We start from the raw sequence: 25,251 nt of genomic DNA, 5'->3' as shown, positions 1-25,251 counted from the left end.
GCCAGGCCGGGCCCACACGGTGCCGGGCGCGAGGGGCAGCGCCCGAGCCGCGGAGGAAGGGCAGCTCCGGCGGGCCGAGCCTCCCAGGGAGGAGGAGCTCCGAGGCGCTGCCCCACAAGGGGAAGGAAGCGAGGGGCGGAGGTGGGTGTGGGGTGTGGGGGACCCCTCCCAGCCGGGCAGGAAGCGGGGAGGGGCGGCAGGGCCAGGGCCTCCGGAAAACCGGCCCAGCTCCGCTTCCTGCCCCGCCGGAGCCAGGAAACCCGAGCCGGGACCCAAGGCCCGGGATCCCCCTAGCCCCGAACCCCCGGGACCTCCGGGGCTCCCCCGGCCTGACCCCAGGTACCTCTTCTCCCGCCGCCCTCCTCTCTGCCTCCTGGGCTACATTTCTGGAGTGCCCGTTTCCCTGCGGGTGCAGAGGACTGTCTCACCTGGGAACGAGGGGCGGCTGGGGGGGGCGGGGGCCCGGGGGGGAGCAGAGGGCCCAGATGGGGGGCTCAGGGGACCGGGGAGGGGGGGCGACCCAGGGGGGACCGGCAGAGGGGAGGCGAGGGGCGACGGACCAGCTGGGGAGGAGGGTGGGGGGGAGGCCGGACAGGACAGGGGGAGGAGGACCACCAGGCGGGGGCCGGGCCGGGCTGGGGGACCTGGAGGGGGCGCTCGGGGCCTGGAGGCCACAGATGCAGGTGGGAGCTGGCGGCGGCTGGCGGGGGAGGAGCCGGGGCGGGGCGCCGCGGGGCGGGGCGTGTCCTCCGGCGGGGGCGGGGCGTGTCCTCCGGCGGGGGGCGGGGCGGAGCAGTCGAGAGCGCGGGGCGGGTCCTCCGGGCGGGGGCGGGTCCTCCGGGCGGGGGGCGGGTCTTCCGGGCGGGTCCTCCGGGCGCGGGGCGGGCCTTCCGGGCGGGGGCGGGTCCTCCGCGCGGGGGCGGGGCGGAGCAGTCGAGAGCGCGGGGCGGGTCCTCCGGGCGGGCAGAGGCGCCCCGCGGCGCGAGCAGTCGAGCGGCGGCGCCAGAGCGGCCCCGGGGGCGGCGCGGCCGGCGGAGCGGCGGGCCGGGCCGGGCTTCGGGGGGCGGCGGAGCGGCCGCGCCGAGGGCGGGGCGCGGCACGGACGGGAGCGCGCCGGCAGGTGAGGGCTCCCCTCCCCCCGCCCGCCCCCGCTTCCCGAGGCGCGCCCCTCCCCCACCCGAGCCCGGGGCGCTGGCCTTGGCCTCCGAGCCGGCAGCGGCGCGGCGCAGTGAGTGACCTTGGCCGAGTCCCTTGCCCCCGCCCGGCGCTGCCCCCGCAGTGACGGCCCCCCGTGCTCCTGCCCCGCACAGCACCCCCTCACCGCAGGGACCCCCCCCCTGTCCGCAGAGACCCCTCTGCGACCCCACAGACAGCCCTGCCACCTCGAGACCTTTGACCTTTAGAGATGCCGACCCGACCCGCAGATGCCCCGCGGACCCGCCGCGTGGACTGCGTAGACGCGCTGGCCCCTTGACTGCATCGTTTTGGGGCCTTTATAGACTCTCTTCTGCCCCAAGACTCCCTGAACCCCAAGATTCCCCACTCTCTTGAACCCTGATGACCAGAGAACTTTCTTTTCCCCCTTTGTGGGGTCGCTCCAGACCCCAACCATCAGGAACCCTCCCCCGGCCCTGTAGATTCTCCACCCCCTGGCACCTCCTGGCACAGGCCTAGAGGGAGTCGCAAAATTTCATAAGAATGGCATCAGAAGCCACTGCGTACGGTGCCCCTCTAGGAAGCTCTGCCCACTGGAGTCTCAAGCCTCCAGTGGATTCTTCATAGACCCCCCCTTTTGATAAATCACCCTTTCTCTCATTTCAAGAATCAGTGTTCTTTAGGGGGGTTCAGTGTGATCACCAGTCCACAGAGTCGGAGCCCTTGAGGAGGGTCTTTCGGGAAAGGTCTGGGAGTGGAGGGGGAGGGCAGGGAGAGCAAGGCTGAACCTTGGAGGGAGACCAGGCTTCTCATAGGTGGAGGTGAGGGAGGAATACATTCCAGGCTTGATGGAATGTGAGGTTCTCCGAATGGCCAAGTGGACCAGTTTGTCTGGAATGTGGAGTACGCCAAGGGGAGAGAGATGAGCGCTCTAGAGAGGTGGACTCAGCGCCGGGGTGGAGGGCAACCCGCCAGGGTTCTGAGAAGAAACAACTTCCAGGCTGTGGACACTGGGGAGCCACCTAAGGGTCCTGAGAAGGGAGCGGTCAGACCTGAGCTTTAGAAGGATGGTTTGGGCTGCTCTCTGGAAGACTAACCTATTGATTGATTGACTGAAGACTGAAGGGCATTGGAGGGAAGTGGCGCCCTCTTCAATAGTCAGGAAGGGCAGGTCTGGGGGAGGCCTATCCATGTGGGGTCCCTTCAGATAGAGGCGCTTGGTGATGTGTGATCATCACTGGCAGGACTAGTGTTCTGTAGATGGATGGGAGAGACAAAAAGGTGAGCAGTGAGGTGTGGGTGCTGATGAGGTCACTGAGTCGGAGCAGGTAGAGAACATGGAGAAAGGACAGAGCCTTCAGGATCACGCACAGTGGACAAGAGCCAGCAAGAGGCCTACAGGGAGTGGAGAGAGTCATGGGAGGAGAATGAATGGGGTGGGGGGCTGTCCACACTGGCGAAGCTACGCTGGCAGTTGAGCAGGTGGGATCCTCAGGAACTTTGGAGAGAGCAGATTCAACCAAGAGGTGGCACCCTCTGCCCCTGAAATTGTCTTCCTTGCCAGTAGGCCCCTACCCACCTCCAGTCACTCAGAAACAGTCCCTTCTAGAAGCCTCAGGAGAAGATGCTCTTGGCAGGGAGGATCCCATGTGATGCTCCGCTTTGAGTACCCCAAAGGGACTTTTCCCAGGGCCAAATCTGGCCTCTAGAAAGTCCCCCTTTTTAGCCTGGGTCCTGGGTATTTGTTTGATAATTGGTCTTTTTCTTTTAAAAACTGAGAAGCGGTCCTTACACTTCTCCAAAGACACACAAAAAAGTTAAGGATCCCTGTTTCGTTGTCTAGATTTCCATTCCTTCAGTTAAAGGATGACCCCCCCCCCCATTCTATGGTATGGATGCCCATGTATCCCCCAAATTCCTTGAGGACCGGGGTCTTATACAACCAACTTCTTATTCCAGGACTCTCCCGTTCCCTAGGACATTTCCCTTGTACCCCTGCCTCTCTTCTAGGGATCCCTACTCTCTAAAGTATCCCTGTTTACTCTACAACCTGACTCCCAGGTCTAGAACCCTGGCTTCCTGGAGGGTCTCTGTCCAGCACGGCCTCCTCTCCTGTATAAACCCTTAGCAAGTGCCCCGAGTTCCCCCGGACCTGGGCCCTGTAAGGCTCCTCTTCCTTCCATACTAAGAGGCCCAAGGGGTCTGGCCTAACTGCTCTTTGACAGCTAAGGAAACTGAGGCCAGAGAGGTTCAGCAGCATGCTCATGGCAGGAAGCTAGCAGTGGGGCCTGCAGGAGTTGATCCTCTAACCCCAAAGGTCCTAGTCCCCTATAGAATTTTCTAGCTTCCCAAAGTTCCCTGTCTGAATAGACTTGCCCTGTAGACCCATCCCAACCTTTATAACTTAGGGAACCCCTTGTCCTGTGGTCCTGGAAGAAGACCAGGTCTAGGCAGGAAGGGCTGAGTATGGGATGGGGGAGAGGGATTGACTTGGCAGGGGGAGAAGACCTGTTAACTCAGGCCAATGAGTAGGAGGTGGAGAAGGCCCAACTGCAGGGCTGGAGGGGTTCAGGAGGGAGAAGGCTGAGGACCCCCCCCCAGCAGTTGGGATGAGGGGTTGGGTGGAACGGGGCAGGATGCCAGCTGTTAAAAATAGCTGCTGGGTCAGCAGTCCAAGGCCGCACCCCCTCCCCCTTCCCTTGGGATGTGAGGCCTCCCCAGCCCTTCTGCCCCCCCTCCTCTGGGCTCTGCCCCTCTGACACACAGACACAGAGGGCCCACTTGTCTGTGATTAATGTTCCGATTAGACAGACTAATTAACACCATGAGGGAGGAGAGACAGAGATGTGCGCGCGCGCGCGCGCGCGTGTGTGTGTGTGTGTGTGTGTGTGTGTGTGTGTGTGTGTGTGTGTGTGTTGGGGGTGCTCGATGTGGTGGAGACAGACACAGACAGCAGGGTGGACTTGGCTGTGATGGAGAAGAAGAAAGGGGGATGTGGGGCAACCCTGCCATTATCCCTACAGCCAACTGCTGGGGTCCTTTGGGGGGTAAAGATTGGGGAAGCCTCAGTCTGATGGCAGTAGAGCCCGATAGCCTGGGTTTGGGGGCCCATGTGACTTCCTGTTTCAGGAAGTGGGGCTGGTGAGTGAAGAAGGCGACATCCGGCCCCCAGCTGCCTCTGATCAGATTGGGGCCCCCTCAGCCCCCCAAAACATCATCCCATCTCTTCACCTCTCCGTCCTGCCTCCTCTTAGGACCAGGTGTCCAGGCTTCTCCTTCCCACACCCTTGGGGGCCCCGTATCCCAGCTCACCCCGCCCCCAGCTTGGCCGAGGCCCTGAGCCTCTGAAGGGCTCTTTGTGGGCTGGGACAGAGGCTCCATTGAGTGACGGGTGGATGAGGGAGGCTCTGTTTACTCACCTCCCCACCTGGGCCAGGAATGTGTGAGTAACCCAGGCGTCCGGGCCTCCTGGCCCGACCCAGGGCCTCACCGGGGCCGGCACTCTTCCCACAGCCTCAGCTCAGCATGGAGACAGAAGAGGCAGCCAGAGGGGTGAGTGCTGTCGGAGGGAGGGTGGGGGGCTGGGGCCCTCGGGAGGGGGACCCACAGCCGAGCTCACCCATCCTCCTTCCAGGCTCCCGGCCCGACCCGGCCAGCCCCGGTCAACATCATTGGTGCCGAAGATGAGGACTTTGAGAATGAGCTGGAGACGGTGAGCTGGCCCGCCTGGACCCCTACCCATTACCACATGGGGCCCTCGTCTCCTTCACTTACTGCCACGTGGATGCCAGTGAATAACTGGGCTGAATGTCAGAGTTGGGAGGATCTTTAGAGCAGGGAATGAGAGACCTGGGAGGGCCCTTAGAACAGGGGATGTCAGGGATGTCAGAGCCGGAAGGGGTCTTAGAACAGGGGATGTTAGGGCTAGGATGGTCTTAGTACAGGAGATGTCAGAGCTGGGAGGGGTCTTAGAACATCCCCTAGAAGAGGGGATGTCAGAGTTGTTAAGGTCCAAGCTTGTCATGTTTCAGATGAGCATCTTAGGGGTCAAGGAAGGCCTTTGCACTCCCTGGGGCCTGAGTGGAGAGGCCCAGGAGACGGTGAATCCAGGGCTGGGGAGGGGCAGGACCTCGCTCAGACCCCTCCTGGCAAGGCTGGGGCTCCTGGCTCCCAGGCCATGGCTCTTTGAGTTCTGCTCCTGGGTGTCCGGATTGATGGCCTCTGTTCTCCCCTGCCTTTCTCAGCACCCAGAGGAGCGGAGCAGCCAGTTCCAGAGCCTGGACCAGGTGAAGCGCCGGCCTGCCCACCTCATGGCCCTTCTGCACCATGTGGCCCTACAGTTTGAGCCAGGACCCCTGGTGAGACCTAGACTTGGGGCACAGCAGTTTTGGGGATCTAGATGACCTTAGAACCAGGGTACAGAGTCTGGGAGAGGGGTCTAGAATTAGGGTGCACAGCATAGAGGGGATCTAGAAGGCAGAGACTATACAGGCCAAGGGACATCTACAAGCAGGCCAGGAAGAATCTAGAACTGCTGGGGATGGGGGGAGGGGGGTAAGGTGGGAGGACCATCCAGAATCAGAGAATGCCTTGCTGGAGAAACCCAGAACCAGAGCTCTGTTTGTGTGTGTGTGTGTGTGTGTGTGTGTGTGTGTGTGTGTGTGTGTGTGTGTGTGTTTACAAGCAGTCTCTGCATGGCCTGTGGCCATCTGCCACCAGGTTAGGCCATCTGGAACCTGGCTTTCTCTCTGGACTCTTCACCTGGAACCCATAACCTTGACCTCCCTCCCTCCCTGAATAGAACTTTCTTTGTCATTCTCTCTGTTTTATTTTGTATATTTAAAAACATGACTCAGTGGGCCTGCCAGCTGCCTGGGGTCCAGGGACCTGGATTAGGTGCAGACACTGGTGGTCTGGAATGTGTCAGCACAGCCTGTGGGATGGAGTCTGGAAGATGAGGGTCCCCTAGGCCAAGGACACCTAGAACCTCAGCACTCGGCCAGAGACGAATATAGAATCCAGAGAGCTAGTGGGGTGGAGGGGGATCCCCAAGAGCTGGCACATGTTCCCAGGGACTCTGTGGGTCCCGGGGCAGAGCTGGGCTCCACAGGTGGATGGACATCTCGTGGGGATCAGCTGGTGATGGGAGACCTCTGCTCTGCCCCCTCCTCCCCCCACCCCAGCTGTGTTGCCTCCATGCTGACATGCTGACCTCACTGGGCCCCAAGGAGGCCAGGAAAGGCTTTCTGGATTTTTACCACAACTTCCTGGAGAAGACGGCGGTGAGGAAGCCCCTTCCCCTTCTCCCCCAACTCCCTTCTCCCTTCCCGGGGATCCTCAGGAGGCCCCTCCCTGCCCACTCCCTGGGCTTCACAAGGCTTCTCTTCTGGGCAGGTCCTACGTGTGCCTGTGCCACCAGCGGTGTCCTTTGAGCTAGGTAAGTTGGGACAGGAGGCAGGAGGCTGGCTCCAGGGGCCTTTGGGGGGGGGTCCGGCCCCTGGGCTACCCTGCCCACCATACCCATCCCTCAGACCGCTCACGCCCGGAGCTGCTCCCTGAGGAGATCCAGCGACGATTCCTGGTGGAGGTGGTCCGGGCCCAACAGAACGCGGTCTCTCGTCAGCTGGAGGACTTCTGCTCCAAGAGGCTCATGGGGATGACCCCCGGGGAGCCGGATCTGTCCCATCTGGAAACCTGGGCAGTCCGGGACCGCGTCAGCTTTGAGGGCCGAGAGCGGATGCTGGCTGAGAGGTTCCTGACCCGCCTGGAAGACATGCAGTGAGTGGCCCCTGCCCCGCTTCCTTCTCTCTGCCCCCCCCTTCCTCCTCCCTGCCCTTGGCCTCTGGGCCTTCTTTGCCTTCATGGGGGGTGGGGTGGGGAGGGGGGCCATCCCCTCTACCTCACCTGCTTTGATGCCAGCTAACCAGCCTCTCCTTCACCCTCTCCCCACAGACTGACCATCTCCACAGATGAGGAAAAGAGGTGATACTTTGGATCTGTTTTCAGGGGTGGGGGCTGAAGGACCAGGCCCCTGGTCCCTGGTGGCAGGGACAGGTGGGGGCCAGAACCTCTGGGTTCCCAAGGAATTTGAGAAAAGCTCTAGCCCCCTCCCCTCCAGCTTGTGGGGAGGGGACTAGGGGTGGTGCCCGGTGGGCAGGGGCCCGGCTCATCACCTCCTTGCCCCCAGCATGGCCATTGTGAATGCCATCAGCACTTACATGAGATACCTCGGAGTCAGGACTAAGAGCAGCGATAAGAAGGCCCGAGGAGGAAACTTCTTTCGGAAAAAGGTGCCTCTATCCTTTACTTTCTTCACCATCACCACCACACCCCTCCCCCCCCCAGCCACCCCCGTCCCAGGGACTACTCTGATAGCCCTTCTCCCACAGATGGCTGGAAACCGCCGGACAGATGATCCCCCCAAGACCAAGAAAGGGCTCAGTAGCATCCTGGACGCAGCCCGACGGAATCGGGGAGAGGTGCAGGGTGAGCACCAGCCCATGGACCCCCAGATCTTCTCACCATTTGTGCCCCTAAGACCTGCTCCCCTGTTCCATTTGGGGGCATCTGCTCATGGCCCCTCTTGTTTATTTCAGCTCCTGACTTCCGGCACCCTAAAGCTGAGAGTGACGGTAATGACCCTAACGTTGGGCCCCCTGCCTGTCCTTGGGTCTGAGGGAATCCAGGGAGGGGTCCCAAGGAGGTCAGGTGGTCCTGATGCCTGCTCCTCCCACCCCACAGGTGACAAGCCAGGGCTTCCTGAGCGGAAGATCAGCTATGTGACTCCCCCAAAGGGGGTCCTTGGGCCCCCCGGGCTGGATGCCCCTGGTGTCACTCTGCACCCCCCTCCAGGTGAAAGCCCAGACAAAGAACCAGGTGAGAGCGGGCTTCCTCCCCCACCCTGCCCACCCTCCCCTTGGCCCAGAGAGAGGGAGACAGAGCTGTCACCACCCAGCCCCTTGTGATTCTCACCAGAGTATGATTCAGAGATCTGCAGACTCTGAGGACAAGATTCCATGGGTTACCCGGGGCCACCTCGTGTGGGCCGGCTCATGGGCGGTGGGCCCGCGGCTGGGGGGCCCTTGCCTTGTAATCCCAGGAGGGGCCGTGTATAAGGGGGAGGGGGAGCTCCTGGGGAAGGGAGGTGTGCTCTCAAATCAGGAACCAGGGCATCTCCTTACAGGGGACCCCAAATCACTCTAGACTGGGGGAATGATGTATGTGTATCTATGTGCATATGTGTGTATGTGATATCTGTATGAGAGGTGTGTAGTATGTGTGTGATGTGTGTGTGTGTGTGTGTGTTGGGAGAGACAGAGCTCTCCTTTGGAGGCTTCCCCTTTGTCCTTGGGCAGGGTCCTTTCTGTCTGGTACCCCCCCTCACCCAAGTCTTCCCAGTTCCTAGCCCAGTGCCAGCCCTCAGCCCCCTTTAGATCATGCCAAAACTGTTTTCCACCCCCCCAGTCCAGTTATGCACACCCTGGGTTCTTTACAGGGCCAGAGCTGGATGACCCCTAGGTCTGGGTCTCTGAGACTGCCTGGGGCCAGGTGTCTCTTCTCTATCTTACAACAGCCTTATTCTGGGTTTTTTTGGGGGGCACCCAGTTTGTCCATTTGGAAGAGAAGGGCCCTGTATGCTGAGGTCCTATATGTGGGCCGGGCAGAGGCGGACCAAGGGAGCTGTTGACTGGGCCCCCAAGTGCATGGGAAAACGGACTTTCCTGGGTTCTTGAAGCCACGACCCCTCGTCTTCTTTTTCACCAGGTACTGATCCACCTTCAGAAGTGGGGGACCCTCCCCCCCAAGGCCCATCAAACTCAGAGTCCCCCATCTTGCCAGATAGCACCACAGAGGATGGAGCTGATACTGAAAGGTAGGAATGGGGCAGGAAGAAGGGAAAAGGGAGTGGGGGGACACAGGTTGTCTGTTTGGGGTGGGAGGGAACTGTCCTGCCTGCCTACCCGCCTGCCTGCCAGCCCGCCTACCTGCCTGCCTGCCTTTCCCCCTTGCCTCAGAGGGAGAAGGCCTGGGTCACGTCCCAGCTTACCCACTCACCGGCTCTGATCGCAGCCCTTTGGGGCTTTGGCTGCTGCTGCTTTGACTTGAGGGGTCTGAGCCCTATGTGCAAGGCTAGAAGGACTGAGACTTCTGAGAGTTGGGATATGAGGTGGGATGAGAGCCAGGGCCTGGGGCTGGGGATCAGCGACACCAGGAGACGGCCAGGAGCCAGATCTCGAAGAACAGGGATGATTTCAGTTGGGTCTTGGCTTGGGCTACATCCGGAGGGCCAGGGCCACCCCTTCTCAGCATTGTTGCTCCGCTAGAGAAGGCTGGATCCGACGGGTTCTTGTTCCTCTTCTGGCCTTTGGTGTTTCTCTCATGGGCTGTGTGACCTTGGGCCAGTCCCTTCCCCTATCTGGGCCTCAGCTGTCCTATATGTCAAAAGAGGGGTTTGGATGAGATGACCTCTAAGCTCTCCCCTTTTGTTCTTGATTTTCTTTTCCTCTCTCTTCTTCCTCTCTTCTCCTTCCTCCTGACTCTCTTTTCCCTACTTTTCTCCCCCCTCCTTTTCTCTTCTCTTCTCCCTCCTCCTCTTTTCCTCCTCCCTTTCTCATCTTTTTTTCTCCTCCTTCCTTCCTTCCTCTTCTCCCCCTCCTCTCCTTTTCTCTCTCCTTCCTTTCTCTTTTTTCCTTCCTCCTCCCTTCTTCTTTTCTCTTTCCTTCCTCTTCCCCATCCTCACCTCTCTTCTCCCCACTCCTCTCCTTTTATCTTTCTCCCTTTCCCTCTCATCTTTTCTTCTCCTTCCTTCCTTCCTTCCTTCCTTCCTTCCTTCCTTCCTTCCTTCCTTCCTTTTCCCTCCTCACCTCTCTTCTTCCCCTCATTTTCTCTCCTTTTCTCCCTTCTCTTCTCATTCTTCTCATTTCCCTCCAACTGTCACTTCTCCTTTCTTCCCTTCTCACCTGTCTCCTCTCCTTTTCTTCCTCCCTTTCTCCTCTCCCTCTCTTTTTCTTCTCCCTCCTCTTCCTCTTTTCCCTCCTCCCTTTCTCCTCTCCCCTTTTCATCTCCTTCCCTTCCTCTTCTCCTTCCCCTCTTCCCTTCTCTCCCTTGCACCATACTCAGCTCCTGCCTCCCTACAGTGTTGCCCCCACCTTGCTACATGCTGTCCCGGGGGCCTCGCCCCCCCTCATGGTTGGGGGGGACGGGCACTGCCCCCAGCCCGTCCTTGTGCTGCTGCTTTGGGAGACCTGGGGGGGTGGGGCCCATCTGGGGCACCTCTGACCCTGAACCTGCTCTCTCCCCAGAAAGTGGAAGAGGTGGGTGCCTGGGCCCTGGGGTGGGGGAAGGGGTCTATCCCTCTCCCCCATGTCTTCCCGGCCTCCTTCCCTTCCCTTGAACCACCCCATCTACCCACCTTTGAGTGGGGATCAGACCCTTGGGAACAGTTAAGTATCTGATGGCCCCTTTCAGGCTCTCTGAAGCCTAACCCCTGCCCCGCCTCCCCTTCCCCTCAGAAATGCAGGGGTGGTGTGCCTTTGGGACCCATTGCAGCCCAGGGTGGGACTCAGGTTCCTGCTCCCTCTCCTCCCTCTTGGGTCCCCCTCCAGGTTCCCAGAATCCCTTGTGGCCCATCCCCTTCCCCAGCCTCCCCCAACTGAAGAGCATGGCCTCTAGTGCTGACTCTCTCTTCCTGTTGCATGTTCTTCCCCCCATCCCTGTCCTGTCACCCCCTCATCTGTTCCCCTTGTCACTCTCCCCTTCCTTGAGTTCTCTCCTTCCTTCTTCCCTTTGCCTGATGTCCATTCCCATTTTTTGGTCTCTGACCTGGTCTCTCCCCTTCTCCCCATCTTGTTTTCTGTGCCCCTTGGTCTTTGACCTGTTCTCCATCTTCCCTTGGTCTTTGCCTCTCTTTGGTCTCTGTCTCCCCTTGTTCTCTGTCTTTCCTTGGTCTCTGTCCTGGTCTCTATGTCCCCTTGCTTTCTGTCTCCCTTTGGTCTCTATCTCTCATTGGTCTTTGTCTCCCCTTGGTCTCTGTCTCCCCTTGGTCTCTGTCTCTCCTTGGTCTCTATCTTTTCTTGGTCTCTGTCTCCCCTTGGTCTCTGCTCCCCTTGGTCTCTGTCTCTTTTTGGTCTTTGCCTCTCCTGGGTCTCTGTCTCTCCTTGGTCTCTGTCCTGGATGTCTTGGTCTCCCCACCCCCACTTTGGTATCTGTCACTCACCTGGGGCCCAGACTGTCTGGGAGATTGGGGCGCTCCGAGAGCCTTCGGGTGACCGACCGGCGCCGGCCATCCCGGGGCAGCCTTGGGGCCAAGGGCCGAGCAGGGGGCCGCTCCCGAAGCGATGTGGATACAGACCCTGGCTCTGCCACGGCGGCCCTTGGCTCCGCCCGACGTGCCACGTATGTCAACCTTTCCTCAGGACCAGCAGGAGAACGGAGGGTGCCCTGGTCACAGAGCCTGGGGGTGGGGGGATGGAGGTGGTCAGACTGAGGCTGAAGTCCCACTCTGGTGGTGGGGGCGGATGGGGACTGGAGGAGGGGGGATGAGATGCCCAGTGGCTAAGCTGAGGGGTACGGATGGGGACTGAAGGGCAGAGTCCCTCATGGCCGTCCATCCCGCAGTCCCGAGCCAGGGGATGAGGGGGAGCCGGGCCGCGCCGGGCTCGAGCTGGAGCCGGAGGAGCCGCCAGGCTGGCGGGAGCTGGTCCCCCCTGACACCTTGAATGGGATGCAAAAGAATCAGGTGAAACGCCAAGAAGTGATCAGTGGTGAGTGCCAGCCCCACCATGGTGACTTTCTACCCCACCCAGGCCCCCGAGGGCCCTGGTATCTGGTGGTCTTTAGACCCTCTTGGTGACCACTCCTCCCCATGGTCCTTTGGAAATTCTCAGGGTCCTACCTGTCCCTGATGACCGCAAACCTTTCCTCCATTTCTTAGGATATACCCCTCATTTCTTGGGGTATCGTCAGGCTCTCCCTGTCCACTGGCATCTTTCCCATTGCCACAAACTTGCCCAGATCTTGTATCTCCTGCTTCACCGTCCCTTCTTTTTCCTCCTGATCCAGATCTGGCCTGCCAAACACTTTCTCCTCTTGACCACTGTCTTTTCTTGGGGCTCCCCTCCTCAGTCCCTTTGCCAGACCAGCCAACATATCACAGACCTTAACTGTGACCGACCCCTCCCAGGACTCTGTCCTGGGGCTTCCTTCTTCCCTCTTATACTTGGGGATCTCCTTGGCCCCCATGGGTCCAGTGATCTTCTCTGTGCATGCGTTTCCCTAGGCTAGAGAGCCAACCCCGGTCTCTCTTCTGAGCCCACCTGCCCTCCTGGGTGTTTTCATTGGATGTCTTGTTGGCACTCCAAGTTCACCAAGTCTAAATTGGACTTCTCTTCCCTGTCTCTGCCCAACCCACCCCTCTTCCAGGCAGCCCCCATTCTCCAGGCTCTCAAATTGAGTTATCCTCAGCTCCTCCGGTGTTCCACCTAGCCAGCTAGTTACCATTGATTCCCAACATTTCTTACATCCATCCTCTCCTCCCCATTCTTGAAGCCCCCGCCCTGGGGCAGACCCTCATCACCTCTCCTCTGCATTGGTGCCGTTGCCTTCTGACTGGTGTCCCTACTTCAGGTCTCTTCACATCCTTCTTCCACAGAGGCCGTCATGATTTTCCCTAACATGGGCCCAAACGCTCCCCTTCAGCTCGGTAGTACAGAAAGACCTGAATTCAGACCCTTAGATCTCAGAACCTCGGAACATCACTTAACCTAGCTTTTGCCTCAGTTTCCTCATCTGTAAAATGCAAACAATAATAGAACTTTTCTTCTAGGGTTATCGTGAGATAAAATGAAATAATATTTATAAAGCATTTTGCTATGGAAAATGCTGGCTGTTAATGCGGCATTGAATGTTAGGACAAATACAAATTCCTCAGATTAAAGCCACTTGTATTCTTGCTCCTTATTGCACATTTTTACTCAACTTTTTCATCCCCTCTGTGGTATATTTATGTGTGTGTGTTCATATATGGTTTGTGGTTGGGTATGAACTATATACACAATACTATAAATGTTTGCCTATGTATGTCCTGATAGTTCCTCTTATGGAACTTAAGTCTCTTGAGGGCGGGAACTGTTTCATTTTTATCTTTCTCTGCCCAGCATCTGGCCCAGGCCTGGTGCATTATGAGTTTTTGTGGATTATTTGGTGAATTCGTTACCTAGGACCACTAGGTGGCACAGCAGACATAATTCTGGGCCTGGAGGGGGGAAGCCTGGGCTTCCTGAATTCAAATTTGACCTTTCAGTAACTGTCTAGCCATGTGACCCTAGCCAAGTCACTTAACCCTATTTTCCTCACTTTCCTCCTCTGCTAAATGAGTTGGAGAAAGAAATGGTCAGCCACTCCCGTACCTGCCAAGAAAATCCCAATGGTGTCATGGAGTTGAACAACTAAATAGCAACCAGAGTGTCACGTGCTAAGAAAACCCCAAAAGAGGTCATGGAGAGTCAGACTTGACTGAAGAGTGACCAAATTGAACTTTTCACCCCAGGAACGAATGACCTCCCCCTCTCTCCAGTAACCCCTGATGGGACCCTGCCCGGACATGATCCCTCTCATTTGTGGTCACTTCCCTCCTCAGGGAGCTCTTCTGTGCTTTCCACCCCTGGGTAGGATGGGTACCTGGCTCCATGACCTCTCCCTCTCCCCTCCAGAGTTGCTGGTGACCGAGGCGGCCCACGTGCGGATGCTTCGGGTGTTACATGACCTCTTCTACCAGCCCATGGCCGAAGGGGGCTTCTTCACAATGGATGAGCTCCAGAACATCTTTCCCAGCCTGGATGAGCTGATTGATGTGCACTGTGAGTAGAGTTGACCACCCAAGCCCTTCCCCATTCCCTTTTCTTTTGGCCCCTTTAGGGCCCCACCATCTCAGGTTGTATTTCCTTTCCTTTCCTTTCCTTTCCTTTCCTTTCCTTTCCTTTCCTTTCCTTTCCTTTCCTTTCCTTTCCTTTCCTTTCCTTTCCTTTCCTTTTCACTCAGACTAACCCAGCCCCTCATCCCTTCTCTCACTTAGTGTTTCTAACCTGGAGCCTGCTTTATCCCTTGAAGGGTCTCCACCCCCACTCCCTATATACAAACTCACCTTCCCAAGACCTGGGTATGTTGGGAAGATGACTATGGACCCGTGACAAAAACCTCCCTGTGTTGCCCCAGCTCTGTTCCTGGAGAGTCTGATGAAGCTACGGCAGGAGAGTGGTTATCTCATCGAGGAGATTGGGGATGTGCTACTAGCCAGGGTGAGTTGGGTACCCAGCTCCCACCAACTCGGTACCCTTGGGACTCAGTGTCCTGATTCTTCCATATACTACCAGCCCCTTTTCCTCTTTTCTCCTGCCATCCTGGGACCCTGGGGTCCCAGATCACCCAGCTTCCTCTCTTTTGGAACACAAGTGAACCAATTGGCTGAGCAACCCCCCCCCCCCCCCCCCCCCCCCCCCCCCCCCCCCCCCCCCCGCCCCTTCACTACCAGGGATCAGGTGTCCTAATTTGCAGCCCCTGCCCCTTCATTAACCCAGTCAGCCTGCTTCCTTGCTCCCAGTCCTTGCCCCCTCCTTGACCCAGATTCTCTCCCTGGTTACTCCGTCTCCCAGAAGCTCTTTTGCTGCCCAGTTCTGGGAGGAGGGTTTGAAGTGAGGCATCATCATCTCTCTCTTTCTCACATACACACACACACACATACACACACACACACACACACATATACACACACACACACACACACACACACACACCGCTCCCAATCATCTCCCCTCAGTTCGACGGCCCCGAGGGATCCTGGTTCCAGAAGATCTCTTCTCGATTCTGTAGCCGTCAGTCCTTTGCTCTGGAGCAGCTCAAGGCCAAGCAAAGAAAGGAGCCAAGATTCTGCACTTTTGTGCAGGTGGGGCCCAGGGACTCGAGTCCTGAGAAGGCCAGGGGGAGAGGGGGGAGAGATAGAGGCTGAGGCATCAGTCCCCAGGGTCACCCCTCTGCTTTTGTCCCCAGGAAGCAGAGAGCAGGCCACGCTGCCGGCGGCTCCAGCTCAAGGACATGATCCCCACAGAGATGCAGCGACTCACCAAATACCCTCTGCTTCTGCAGAGCATCTGGCAGAACACAGGTGAGCTTGTGGGTGCAGGTGAGAGCTCGGAGGGGAAAGGGGAGGAGTGAGGGAGCAGGGAAGGAAGGGGAAAGCAGCAGGGAAATGAGGAGGGACCAAGGAGTTGGGGAGATGCAGAGAAGGGGGGAGAAAGGAGAAGAGAAGAAGGGAGGAATCAGGAAGGAAGGGGAAAAGGAGCAGGGAGGAGGAAGTGGGGAGGAGGGTGGGGGCAGGGAGCAGGGCCTCCCTCCATTGAGATGGGGAGATGATCATGGCAATGGGTAAGGAGGGGACTGAGCCTCCTGACTCCCAGAACTTCTTTCCTGGGGCCTAAAATTCCATCCTAAGTGAGGAGCCCACCCACCCTGGACCATAGAGACCAGGTTTTCTGATCACTTTGTTCAGAAGAGGAAACTTGGCTTGAGGAGGCGGTAGGGTCTTGCCTTGGACATAGTATAGAAGGAAGAGCCCTAGGAGACCATGTAATGCCTCCGTTTCTCCCCAGTAAAACAAGGTTGGGGCAGACGGTTTCTAATGGGTCCTCTAGCTCTGACTTGCTGTGGGGTTAATCAGAGGGAGGGCCTCCCTCCCAGAGTCTCCTGAGACCTCCCCACCCTGCCCCTCTAGAGGAGCCAAAGGAGAAGGCCAAGGTGGAGCAGGCAGCGGAGTGCTGTAAAGACATTCTGCATCACGTGAACCAGTCTGTGAGAGACATGGAGGACCTGCTGGTGAGGGGGGGAAGGGCTGGGGAGAGGGGAGAGAGATGCAGGGAAGAGGGGGAAGAGTCGGAGAACCAAGGGAAAGGGGAGGGGATGGTTTGGGGGGGAGGGGAGGGAAGGAGGGGAGAGCTCAGGCCCTAGATTGTTGAGAACCTGGGAGGGGCTGCAGACCCGACTCTGCCTGGGCCTGTGTCTGCAGCGGCTCAAAGACTATCAGCGTCGGCTGGACCTGTCCCACCTGAGGCAGAGCAATGACCCCATGCTGAGCGAGTTCAAGGTGGGTCTTCTCCTTGCCCCCTGCCCCCACCTCTCCCCGGGGTGCCCCCTCCGTCTGGCTGACCTGGCCTGTTTATGGAGTGGCTGCCCCCACCCCCTGCCATTCCTTCCCCCGTGACCATGAACATATTCGTTCCAGAACCTGGACATTACCAAAAAGAAACTGGTGCACGAAGGGCCCTTGACCTGGAGAGTGACCAAGGACAAGGCTGTGGGTGAGTGGGGGGGAGGGGAGAGGGGGAGGGGGGAAGGGGAGCCCCAGCAGGCCCTGACCGGCCCCTGCCCTGTCCCCAGAGGTGCATGTGCTCCTGCTGGACGACCTCCTGCTCCTGCTGCAGCGCCAGGACGAGCGACTGCTGCTCAAGTCCCACAGCCGGACGCTGACCCCGACGCCCGACGGCAAGACCATGCTTCGGCCGGTGTTGCGCCTGACCTCGGCCATGACCCGGGAGGTGGCCACTGGTGAGTGTGCACACACGTGTGTGTGTGTGTGTGTGTGTGTGTGTGTGTGTGTTAGACACTGAGACAGAGACTTTGAGGGACAGTGAAAGAAACAGACATTGAGATAGAGATATTAAGAGAGACAACCATTGAGATAGATATTAAGAGACTAGATTTTTTTTTGCAAGGCAGAGGAGGTTAAGTGGCTTGCCCAAGGCCACATGGCTAGGTAATTATTAAGTGTCTGAGACCGGATTTGAACCCAGGTACTCCTGACTCCAGGGCCAGTGCTCTATCCACTGCGCCACTTGGCTGCCCTGAGACTAGGTATTCTAAGACAGACAGAGACATTAAGAGAGACAGAGCATTGAGATATTAAGAGACAGAGACATTGAGGTAGATATTAAGAGATAAAGACATTGAGAGAGATAGCGACAAAGAGTCCAAGGTGGGGCCAGAGCCTGTGTTGGGGGGGAGGTGATGAGGCTGTGGACAGTGGGGGAGGGCATTGGAGGCCGGGCCCCCAGTCTGACCTGGGCCCTCTCCTGCCTCCCCTCCCCAGACCACAGAGCTTTCTACGTCATCTTTACCTGGGACCAGGAGGCCCAAATCTATGAACTGGTGGCTCAGACGGTGTCAGAGAGAAAGCAGTGAGTGGGGGGGACCCCTGGGCAGAGTGGGAGGCTGTGGGTAGGGTTTCCTCAGGATTGGAGCTTCCCTGGAGAAGGGCTCTGCCCCCTCCCTGCTGTCCCTCTCCCCTCTGGCCTGGTCACCCCCGACAGCCCTCCCTGCTCTGTCCCAGGTGGTGCGCCCTCATCACCGACACTGCTGGCTCTCTGAAGGTCCCAGCCCCTCCTGGGAGGCCCAAACCCCGCCCGAGCCCCATCAGGTGAGAAGACTCCCCCGCCCCTCCCCCCTCCCCTTTCTGGGCCCTCTCTGTTTCTCCCTCTCTTCCTATGCTGGGTCTTTTCCCCCTCAGTAGTCGGGAGCCCCTAAACAGCATCTCTGAGAATGGAAACAGCAACAGGGACGCCCCTCAGGCTGAAGGTAAGGTAGGGGACCTGGAGGGGGAGGGGACTGGACTGGGGTCAGAGGAGCACCGGCTGAGCTGGCTTCTTGCCCACCTAGGCCGCTGCGAACGCATCCTGAGTGACCTGCTGCCCTTCTCCTGCCCAGGCCCGGAGGGGCAGCTTGCAGCCTCTGCCCTCCGAGAAGGTGACCCCTGCCTCTGCATCCCCCATCCCACCTTGCCCCAGATCGCACCCTGACCTTTTCCCAGCCTATGGCCCAGATCCCGTCTCCCCCACTGTCGCTGTGCCCCAGACCCCACCCCCCACTGTCCCTCTGCCCTCCATCCTGTCCCCCCACCCCCATCCTGCTGCTCCTGACTGGCCTTTTCTCTGTCCCTCAGTTCTTGTCCTTAAGCAACTCCTGCTCCCAGCCGAGGAGAATGGTCCAGGCCCGGCCCCTGAAAGTGAGGTGGCCACGGGGGCCACGGGGCCCACCCAGCCCCAGGAACTCCGGGAGCGTTTTTTGAACTTGGAAGACATCCTCAAGAGGTTGGAGGTGAGTCAGGGTCAGGGACTGGAGAGAGGATAGGGAGGGGATAAGGATGGTGAGGGAGGGGGATGGGGGAGGGATGAGAGGGAAAGGCGGGGCTCCCCCTCACAGAGCTCCCCCTCCTCAGGACCTAGAAGACGAATTCTGTCGGGTCCGACTCGTCTTATGCCAGCTCAGTGGGACTGGTCCCAGCCAGGCTGGCTGCTCCTGAGGGCCCGGCAGGTGAGCCCCCTCCCCACCCAGGGTTGAGGGGGGGGCCGGCTCCTTAAGGGACCCAGGCTAAGGGGAAGTTTCTGCCTCCCCTCGTCTTACCACAACCCTCCTGCCTCTGCCCCAGGCCCTCTCCAAGGGAGGGGGAAGGGGTGATGTCGGGGAGCTCCCCGAGCCAGATCAGCCACTGCCTACGGCTGGCAGCCGGGGCCCTGCGGGCAGGTGGGCCCCCTAGACCAGCTGCTTCTCCTCTTCCCCAGCCCCTTGGGGGACCTCAGGGCTTGATGCCACCTCCACTGACCCCACATGTCAGTATTTCGCCTGTGCCTTACCTGTTATGCATCGTTTTTATATTCTGAGGTTTATTTTTAATATATTATATATGTATGAAGGATGATGTAATGGCTCTGCTACTTGCTTGCCTCTGGCCCTGCTGGGAGCCTTGGTTTTTCTCCCCTGGGAATGGGGAGGCCAGGAGCACCCCATCCCTCACCCCAGTCTGTCTGTCACTGGAGTTGTTGAAGGTAGAGCAAACTCAGCCCGCCCTTTGATGGGGGGTCCCCGAGGCCCGAGGAGACCCACCCGGGCTCCCTGGCATCACTTTCCTAAAGAAGAACACCCTTCTGTCACCGGGCAGGCCTCAGCAGGCCCCCTGTCTGCTTCCCCCACCCCCACCCCTCAGTGACACATGACTCTGCAGTCTTCATCCCCGGATGGTTTTTTTTTCTCCCTTTTTATTTTTGTAATAAACTCTTCCCGTGGGGGAGGGGAGAGGGGGCGGGGCGGATTTATTGCTCTGATCCCCCTGGTCCCGGGTCTGGGGGTCGGGTGGGCAAGAAGGAGGTTTCTCCTTCACGACACAAGCACGTCACGCACTGGGTTGGGAGGGGGGCTCACAAACACATCGGGAGTGGGGGGGGGGCAACACCATATTGCACTTTTGGAAGGGAATGGGCACAGCTGGGAACTCCTGGGGTTGGAAGAGGGGAGACTGTCCCTTCCCAGGGTCAGAGAGGGGGCTTGTAGACTTGAGAACCAGAAGGGGCCTTTGAGAAGAGATCCTTCTCCCCCAGTCCCACCCCCCAGTGTCCATCTGGGGAAACTGAGGCCCGGCTCTAGTCAGGCCAGGGTTCACTCCTGGACCTTCCCACGACATTTCCATTGCACCTGGGCGCCCCTCAGAGGCCAGGGTGAAGGTGACACTCGGCCCCCTCCTTGGACTGGAGGGGAGGGAAGTTAGATGGACCCCTGGGGTTGAGGAGGTACTGAGTTCCCTGCTGGTCTGGGGGGGGAAGGAGACTACCTTGTCCCCCCTCCTTGGGTGGGCTGGAGTGAGTGGAAGGAAGAGACCATGTTGTCCGACTTAGTCTTGGGTGTGGGGGGAGACCCTGACCCTAGGAGGGGGAAGGAGGAGAGATTTAGAGCTGGACGGGACCCTGGAGGTCATTGAGTCCAACCCTCCCGTTTTGCAGATGAGGAAACTGAGGCAAGATAGGGAAAGGGACAGGTCCTAGGTCCATGCCCCCTGGCTTTCCTGGGGTTTGGACTTGAGGCCAGCTTGAAGATGACCCCTTGTGGTCTAGCAGGAAGAGAGGCCCTGCCCCCTCCTGATCAGGAAGGAAAGGTCATTTGTAGGAGCAGCTCCTGGGATGGGAAAGGACTTCTGGTCCCTTTCCTGGCCCTGGGAAGGGGCGGGGGAAGTTTTAAGGGAGTCCCTGGGGATACCACGTCCCCTTTTGATTTGGGGAGGAGACCCTGGGCCCCAGGGGGTGGGGGAAGGGGAGTCAGGGTTCCCAAGCCACTAGTTGCCTGTCCCCTCAGCTCCCGGCCCCACCTCGACCTCCTTGACTCTCAGGGGGCCCCGGAGCGCCGTCATCACCCTCACTGTCCGAGCTGCAGCCGCTGACATCGGTCACCTCCAGCTCAGAGTCGCTTTCCTCCTTGGGTCCCAAAGAGGGAACCTCAGGGACCCCCGTCCCGGGCAGGGTCAGACGGGTGCCTGGGGCCAGGCTTGTGCGCTGAGATCCTGGTCCGTCACCAGCGGGGCCGGCCAGGAGGGGTGTTGTGGCAGGGCCCCCTCCCCCAGGCCCTGTGGGTAGCTGGCCCAAGGATCCCGCAAGGGGGTTGGGGTAGAAATGTGGGGGATACAGGGAGGCGGGCAGCTTGGGGAAGGGGCTGGCCAGGTAGGGGTTAAAGTTCCAGGGATACTCGGGGAAGGTGCGGCCGTAGGGACTCAGGAGAGCGGGTGGTTTCGAATACCCAGCAGTACCTGGGTGGGAAAGAGAAAGAGTGAAGGTCATGGGGTTCCCCATCACCCCTCCAAACTGCCCCGGTCCTACCTCTGGCGCCAGCATGGATTCCGCTCTCATCGCAGAACCTCTCCCCCTCCATCACCTCCCAGCCTCCCTCTGGCCAGTCCCGGAGTCTCACCAGAGCCCAGGAAGGGAAATGGCCCATCCAGCCGGAGCTTGTCCGTGTCTGGGGCGGAGAGATGTTGGGCGAAGAGGGGTGTCCTGCTTCCTGGGTCCAGGCGAGGGGTGGAGAACAGGGTCTGTAACGTCTAGAGATGGTGCAGAAGTCAGGACTAAGCTTTAGAGCTCGAGGACCCAGGTCTCCTGATCCCCCCCCCCCAGAGACTCAGATATCCTGACCCTCCCCAACCCTTCAGGAGCCCAAACATCTGAATTCCTCTTTTTCTCAAGGACCCAGGCATCCAGAATCCCTCACTTCCCACCCCTAGACACGCTATTATCCTGACCCCAACTCCCTCAGGAATCCAGGGTCCACTTTTAATTTCTTGGGACCCCTCCAACCCCCAAAGCCCCCTGACTAGGGACCCCACTTCCAATCCACCTCAGAAGTCCAAGGACCCTCCCAGAGACCCACCTCCCTTTGGGGGCTCAGCAATCCTGATGCCCCAGGTCCAACTAGATCCTTGCCCCTTCTGGAGGCCTAGGCATCCCGATTGTCCGTGAGGCTGCTCACCTCAGGTGTTAGGGGAGGGCCGTCTGGCCCCGCCGCCCCCCCAAAGGGCCCAGGGGCCAGCAGCAGGGGGGCGGCCGCCATGTCCAGCAGGGGATAATTGACCAACACAACTTTGCTGAAGTTGAACTTGTAGGTAAACCTCTTGCCTTTAGTCTTGTGAAGGATGCGCTTGTTGTAGTAATAGCTGCGGAGGGAAGCAGCAGTCACACCTGAGCCCCCAACAGCTCTGTGGGGTCAAGGGACTCCCTACGGGACTCATTCCCATCCCCTATGAATGGGAACACTGAGGCAGAGAGAGGATGATGGAAGGATCATAGATGTGCAGCCACAAGTAACCTCAGAGTCCCATCTAGCCCAAAGACCCTCGTTTTACAGAGGTGGAAACTGAGGTCAGGGTAGCTGACCTGCTCAGGGTCTCACTATACAGAGTGGGGGTCAGTTCCTGGAGCACTACATCACAGGATGAGGTGGGAAGGAAAGTATCCTGGGCTGGCGATAGATAGACTTTGGAATCAGGATCCCCTCACAGGAGTCTGAACACCTCACTCCTCAGGAACCCAGGTATCCTGCCCCCCCATCCTCTATCACCTCTGGGAACTTGGTACCCTGATTCCCTCAGCTCCTTGTCCTTTCGGGTACCCAGGCATTCTGGGATCCTCCCCTTCTACATTTCTCCCTTGGCCCCAGGCTTTCTGAACTCCCTCCCCAGTTCTCTGTCCCCTCAGGATCTCAAACATCCTAAATTCCCTCAATCTTTTGGGAACCTGGGTTTCCTAATTCTGAAGTCACCAACTGGAGAATTTGGGCATCCTGATCTCCTGTCTTAGCCTCTACATCCCCCATCCTTCCTCTCAGGAGCCCTGGCATCCTGGCTCACCGCAGAGCCCGGCTCAGCTTGTCATAATTCATGTGGGGCTTGCATTTTCGGATGCCCCATAGACGCGCCACTTCGTCGGGGTCCTTGATGACAAACTCCCCGTAGTCCCCCTGCCAGGCAATGACACCCTGGTACTCCTCCTTTTGTAGCAGCTCCAGGATGAAATGCCACAGCTGGATCTGGCGAGAGCCTGGGGACGACTCGGGCTTGTAGGCCCAGTCTGGGAAGGCAAAACCTGGGGGAAGGAAGGAGAAGGTGGTGACAGGAGGGCAGGAGTCAGGTCAGAGAGGCTCAGCACCTAGCTCCAACTGGAGGCATCCTGGTTCCCCAATATCCTCCTGTTCAGACACCCAGGTGTCCTGATCTCCCAACCTCTTCCCACTTGCAGACTCCGGACTCCTGATCCTCCAGCCTCCTCCTGCTCAGCCACCCTGCTTGGTGACTCAGGTGTAGTGATTCCCTGACCTCTTTCCTTTGGAGTTCTAGGCTCAATGAAGCTGCAGCTTTGAGGGAGACAAAGGCCCAGCATGAGTGGGCCTGGAATTGAGGGGAGGGGGCCTGTTTGTACCTCCTTTCACTTCCACATGGAAGCTAAAGCCAAGAGCACCTTTGGTCCCCAGCAGGGGCACTGCCCTCTGATGCCCCTGGTCTCTTCGGTCTCTGGATTTCTGCACTGCCCCCCACCCCCAGCCATGATCTGCCAGGTGCCTATGTCCCATCTTGTCATCTCAGACCCCTTGCCAGTCCTGCCCCATATGCCCAGAATGGGACCTCCCTCTGAGTGAGAAAGGAAGGGGTTGACTTGAATGTACAGACAAACCCCTTGATCTCACTCTCCTCCTAGAGATGTCTACCCACATAGCTAAAGACAGACATACAGGAAAAGTGAGACACACACACACACACACACACACACACACACACACACACACACACACACAGAGTTTATTGGTTTCTCTTCAGAATGATGGGGAGTAATGGGGGGATATAAAAGGGAATCTCAGGAAAAATGTAAAGGGAACCTTTCTTAATTGCCAGCTTGGAGACCCTCAGCCTTGCCCCCCTCCCACTATAGTTATCGATTTCCTTATCTCCCATCTCCTAATCTCTCCCTCTCTCAATCTCACATTCCCCAGATGCCTCATCTCCCAAGTCCCCTCTAATCTCCCAATTCTCCATTCTCCAATCAGGACCATCTCCCATGCCTCACCTTACATTCCCCCCCCCCCTTGCAATTCTCCCTGGACCATTCCTTCATCTCTCAGGTTCCCATCATCCCCATCTCCCCATCCCCTGTCATCTCCTGCTCCCTTGAGCTCCTGAATCCCAACCTTCCCTCCTCCCCCCACCCCCTCCCTCCAACCACGACCGCAACTTTAGGGCCTTGGAGTGAAGTTTCTCATTGAAGTTTTTCATTTGGGGGAGAGATGGCATGTTCTTTTTGAGAGGGGGCGGAGACGGGGAAGAGACACAAGGACCCAGAGAGACAGTGGCAGCCGGAGACAAGAATGGGGAGGGAGAGATGAAGTGATCAGGAGAGAGAGAGAGAGAGAGAGAGAGAGAGAGAGAGAGAGAGAGAGGCCGGTGGTCAGGGGAAGGATCAATGCCAGAAGGGAGACACCAAGAAACTGCGGCCGAGCTCCGGAGAGACAGACACGGGGCGAGAAATGCGGCCGAGGAGCCTGGAGGGCAGGGGAGGGCCTCGGGGGGACCGGGAGCGTTACCCGGAGTCCAGAGCGCCGGCACCGGCGGGGTGAAGAGCAGATCCGAGACGCAGTTACAGTCCATATCGGGAGCGCTGCGGAGAGGCCGGGCAGCCAGAGAGACAGAGAAAAGGGGGTGAGGCGAGGCAGGCGAAGCGGCACAGGGGCCCCCAGGGCTCTTCCCCCCGGCCCCCCCAGTCTCGTCTGGCCTCCTCCTGCACCCTCAAACGTGTCCCCCCACCTCTCGAGGCCCCAGACTCTGGCTTTCGGTGTCTCTCCTCGCAGACTCCCCCCCCCCCCAGCTTTCCTCCTTCCCCATCACTAAAACCACAAGCACCCCTTAGGATGGATATAACACCCACTGGACTGTTTATGACACTCACAGAATAAATCGAACCTATTAGACTGTAGCTAACCCCCTCAGGGTAGGTATGACACCCACTGGACTGGAGTTAACACTCCTCAGGCTGAACCCAACACCCACTGGACTATTTAAGGTGTTCACAGAATAAATATAACCGATTAGACTGTAGATAACAATAGAGCAAAAAATCAGACTGGAAATTACACATTCTGGGCTGTAAATGATACTCCACAGGGAACAACAGTAGTAGTAGTAGTAGTAGTAGTAGTAGTAGTAGTAGTAGTAGTAGTAGTAGTAGTAGTAGTAGTAGTAGTATGGTAGTAGTAGTAGCAGCAGCAACAACCAAGCAGCAGCAGCAGCAGCAACATGTCTATTGGACTGGCTAGCATCCTCAAAATGGATATACTCTCTAGGCTGTAGATCCTAACACAGTTTAGGATGAACACAACACTTTTGGGAGTAACGACACACCCTTAAAGACATGCCTGAGATTTCCTAGAGTAAGGATAGCCTTCGTTTAAAGTGGATTTACTCTAGAAAAGATTCATCTCCCTTCTCTCTGTTAGGATTACAATCATTCTCAGACTATCTCAGGGTGAAGATTACCCCTGGTCTCCTCCTCTCTGCCCCACAATCCCACATTGCATTGAACTGATGTCCCCTGAGTGGCCTAGATTCACCACTGGCTTCCTTCAGTTCTGCATGGGAATAGATAGAACTGGCCAATGGTGAAAATATTTCTCATTCGTGAGCCAGGTGAATACACCTTGAGTTTCCCTAGGGACCCAAGGTTCCTTCATAACCACACCTGGCCTCAGATGTCT

At 58.3% G+C, this 25,251-nt stretch overlaps 2 protein-coding genes across 4 annotated transcripts; one reads left to right on the top strand and one right to left on the bottom strand.

The window, feature by feature from the left end:
• Positions 1-210: 210 nt before the first annotated feature.
• ARHGEF1 (Rho guanine nucleotide exchange factor 1) lies at positions 211-19,196 on the top strand. Of its 3 annotated transcripts, XM_074219406.1 has the most exons (29): positions 211-339; positions 4,638-4,707; positions 4,790-4,867; positions 5,400-5,513; positions 6,339-6,437; positions 6,550-6,592; positions 6,687-6,933; positions 7,108-7,137; positions 7,343-7,445; positions 7,545-7,641; positions 7,752-7,787; positions 7,897-8,031; positions 8,920-9,028; positions 11,383-11,550; positions 11,773-11,918; positions 13,866-14,012; positions 14,368-14,450; positions 14,969-15,094; positions 15,199-15,313; positions 15,866-16,020; positions 16,211-16,288; positions 16,427-16,502; positions 16,582-16,749; positions 17,291-17,378; positions 17,531-17,617; positions 17,708-17,775; positions 17,857-17,943; positions 18,140-18,294; positions 18,416-19,196. In XM_074219406.1, the coding sequence occupies exons 2-29, from the start codon at positions 4,681-4,683 to the stop codon at positions 18,497-18,499; spliced, it is 2,949 nt and encodes a 982-aa protein (XP_074075507.1). In that variant the 5' UTR covers positions 211-339; positions 4,638-4,680; the 3' UTR covers positions 18,500-19,196. The 3 variants fall into 3 exon arrangements, with proteins under 3 accessions (XP_074075507.1, XP_074075508.1, XP_074075509.1); XM_074219407.1 differs by lacking the exons at positions 211-339; positions 11,383-11,550 and having other exon boundaries at positions 1,316-4,707; positions 18,416-19,194; XM_074219408.1 differs by lacking the exons at positions 211-339; positions 11,383-11,550 and having other exon boundaries at positions 1,328-4,707; positions 15,920-16,020; positions 18,416-18,919.
• A 1,119-nt stretch (positions 19,197-20,315) lies between these two features.
• Positions 20,316-23,079, bottom strand: ERFL (ETS repressor factor like). Its single transcript, XM_074217530.1, has 5 exons — positions 22,929-23,079; positions 22,361-22,595; positions 21,484-21,667; positions 20,929-21,058; positions 20,316-20,767 (listed from the first exon to the last, which is right to left on the bottom strand). Exons 1-5 carry the CDS (start codon positions 23,077-23,079, stop codon positions 20,316-20,318), a joined length of 1,152 nt encoding a protein of 383 aa, XP_074073631.1.
• Between the last annotated feature and the right edge of the window lie 2,172 nt (positions 23,080-25,251).

This window comes from Macrotis lagotis, chromosome 1, assembly GCF_037893015.1.
Source record: "Macrotis lagotis isolate mMagLag1 chromosome 1, bilby.v1.9.chrom.fasta, whole genome shotgun sequence".
Taxonomy (NCBI): domain Eukaryota; kingdom Metazoa; phylum Chordata; class Mammalia; order Peramelemorphia; family Peramelidae; genus Macrotis; species Macrotis lagotis.
Note: the sequence above shows the minus strand (reverse complement) of the source record. Positions and strands in the feature narration are given on the sequence as shown.

Coding starts and splice junctions, on each gene's coding strand:
- ARHGEF1 (XM_074219406.1), top strand. CDS start 4,681: ATGGAGACAGAAGAGGCAGCCAGAGGG. Junction 7,446..7,544: donor GAAACTTCTTTCGGAAAAAG/GTGCCTCTATCC, acceptor CTTCTCCCACAG/ATGGCTGGAAACCGCCGGAC. Junction 15,314..15,865: donor GAGCATCTGGCAGAACACAG/GTGAGCTTGTGG, acceptor GGGGTTAATCAG/AGGGAGGGCCTCCCTCCCAG.
- ERFL (XM_074217530.1), bottom strand. CDS start 23,079: ATGGGACATAGGCACCTGGCAGATCATGGCTGGGGGTGGGGGGCAGTG. Junction 21,668..22,360: donor AAGCTGAGCCGGGCTCTGCG/GTGAGCCAGGAT, acceptor TTCCCTCCGCAG/CTATTACTACAACAAGCGCA. Junction 20,768..20,928: donor ATTTCCCTTCCTGGGCTCTG/GTGAGACTCCGG, acceptor TTTCCCACCCAG/GTACTGCTGGGTATTCGAAA.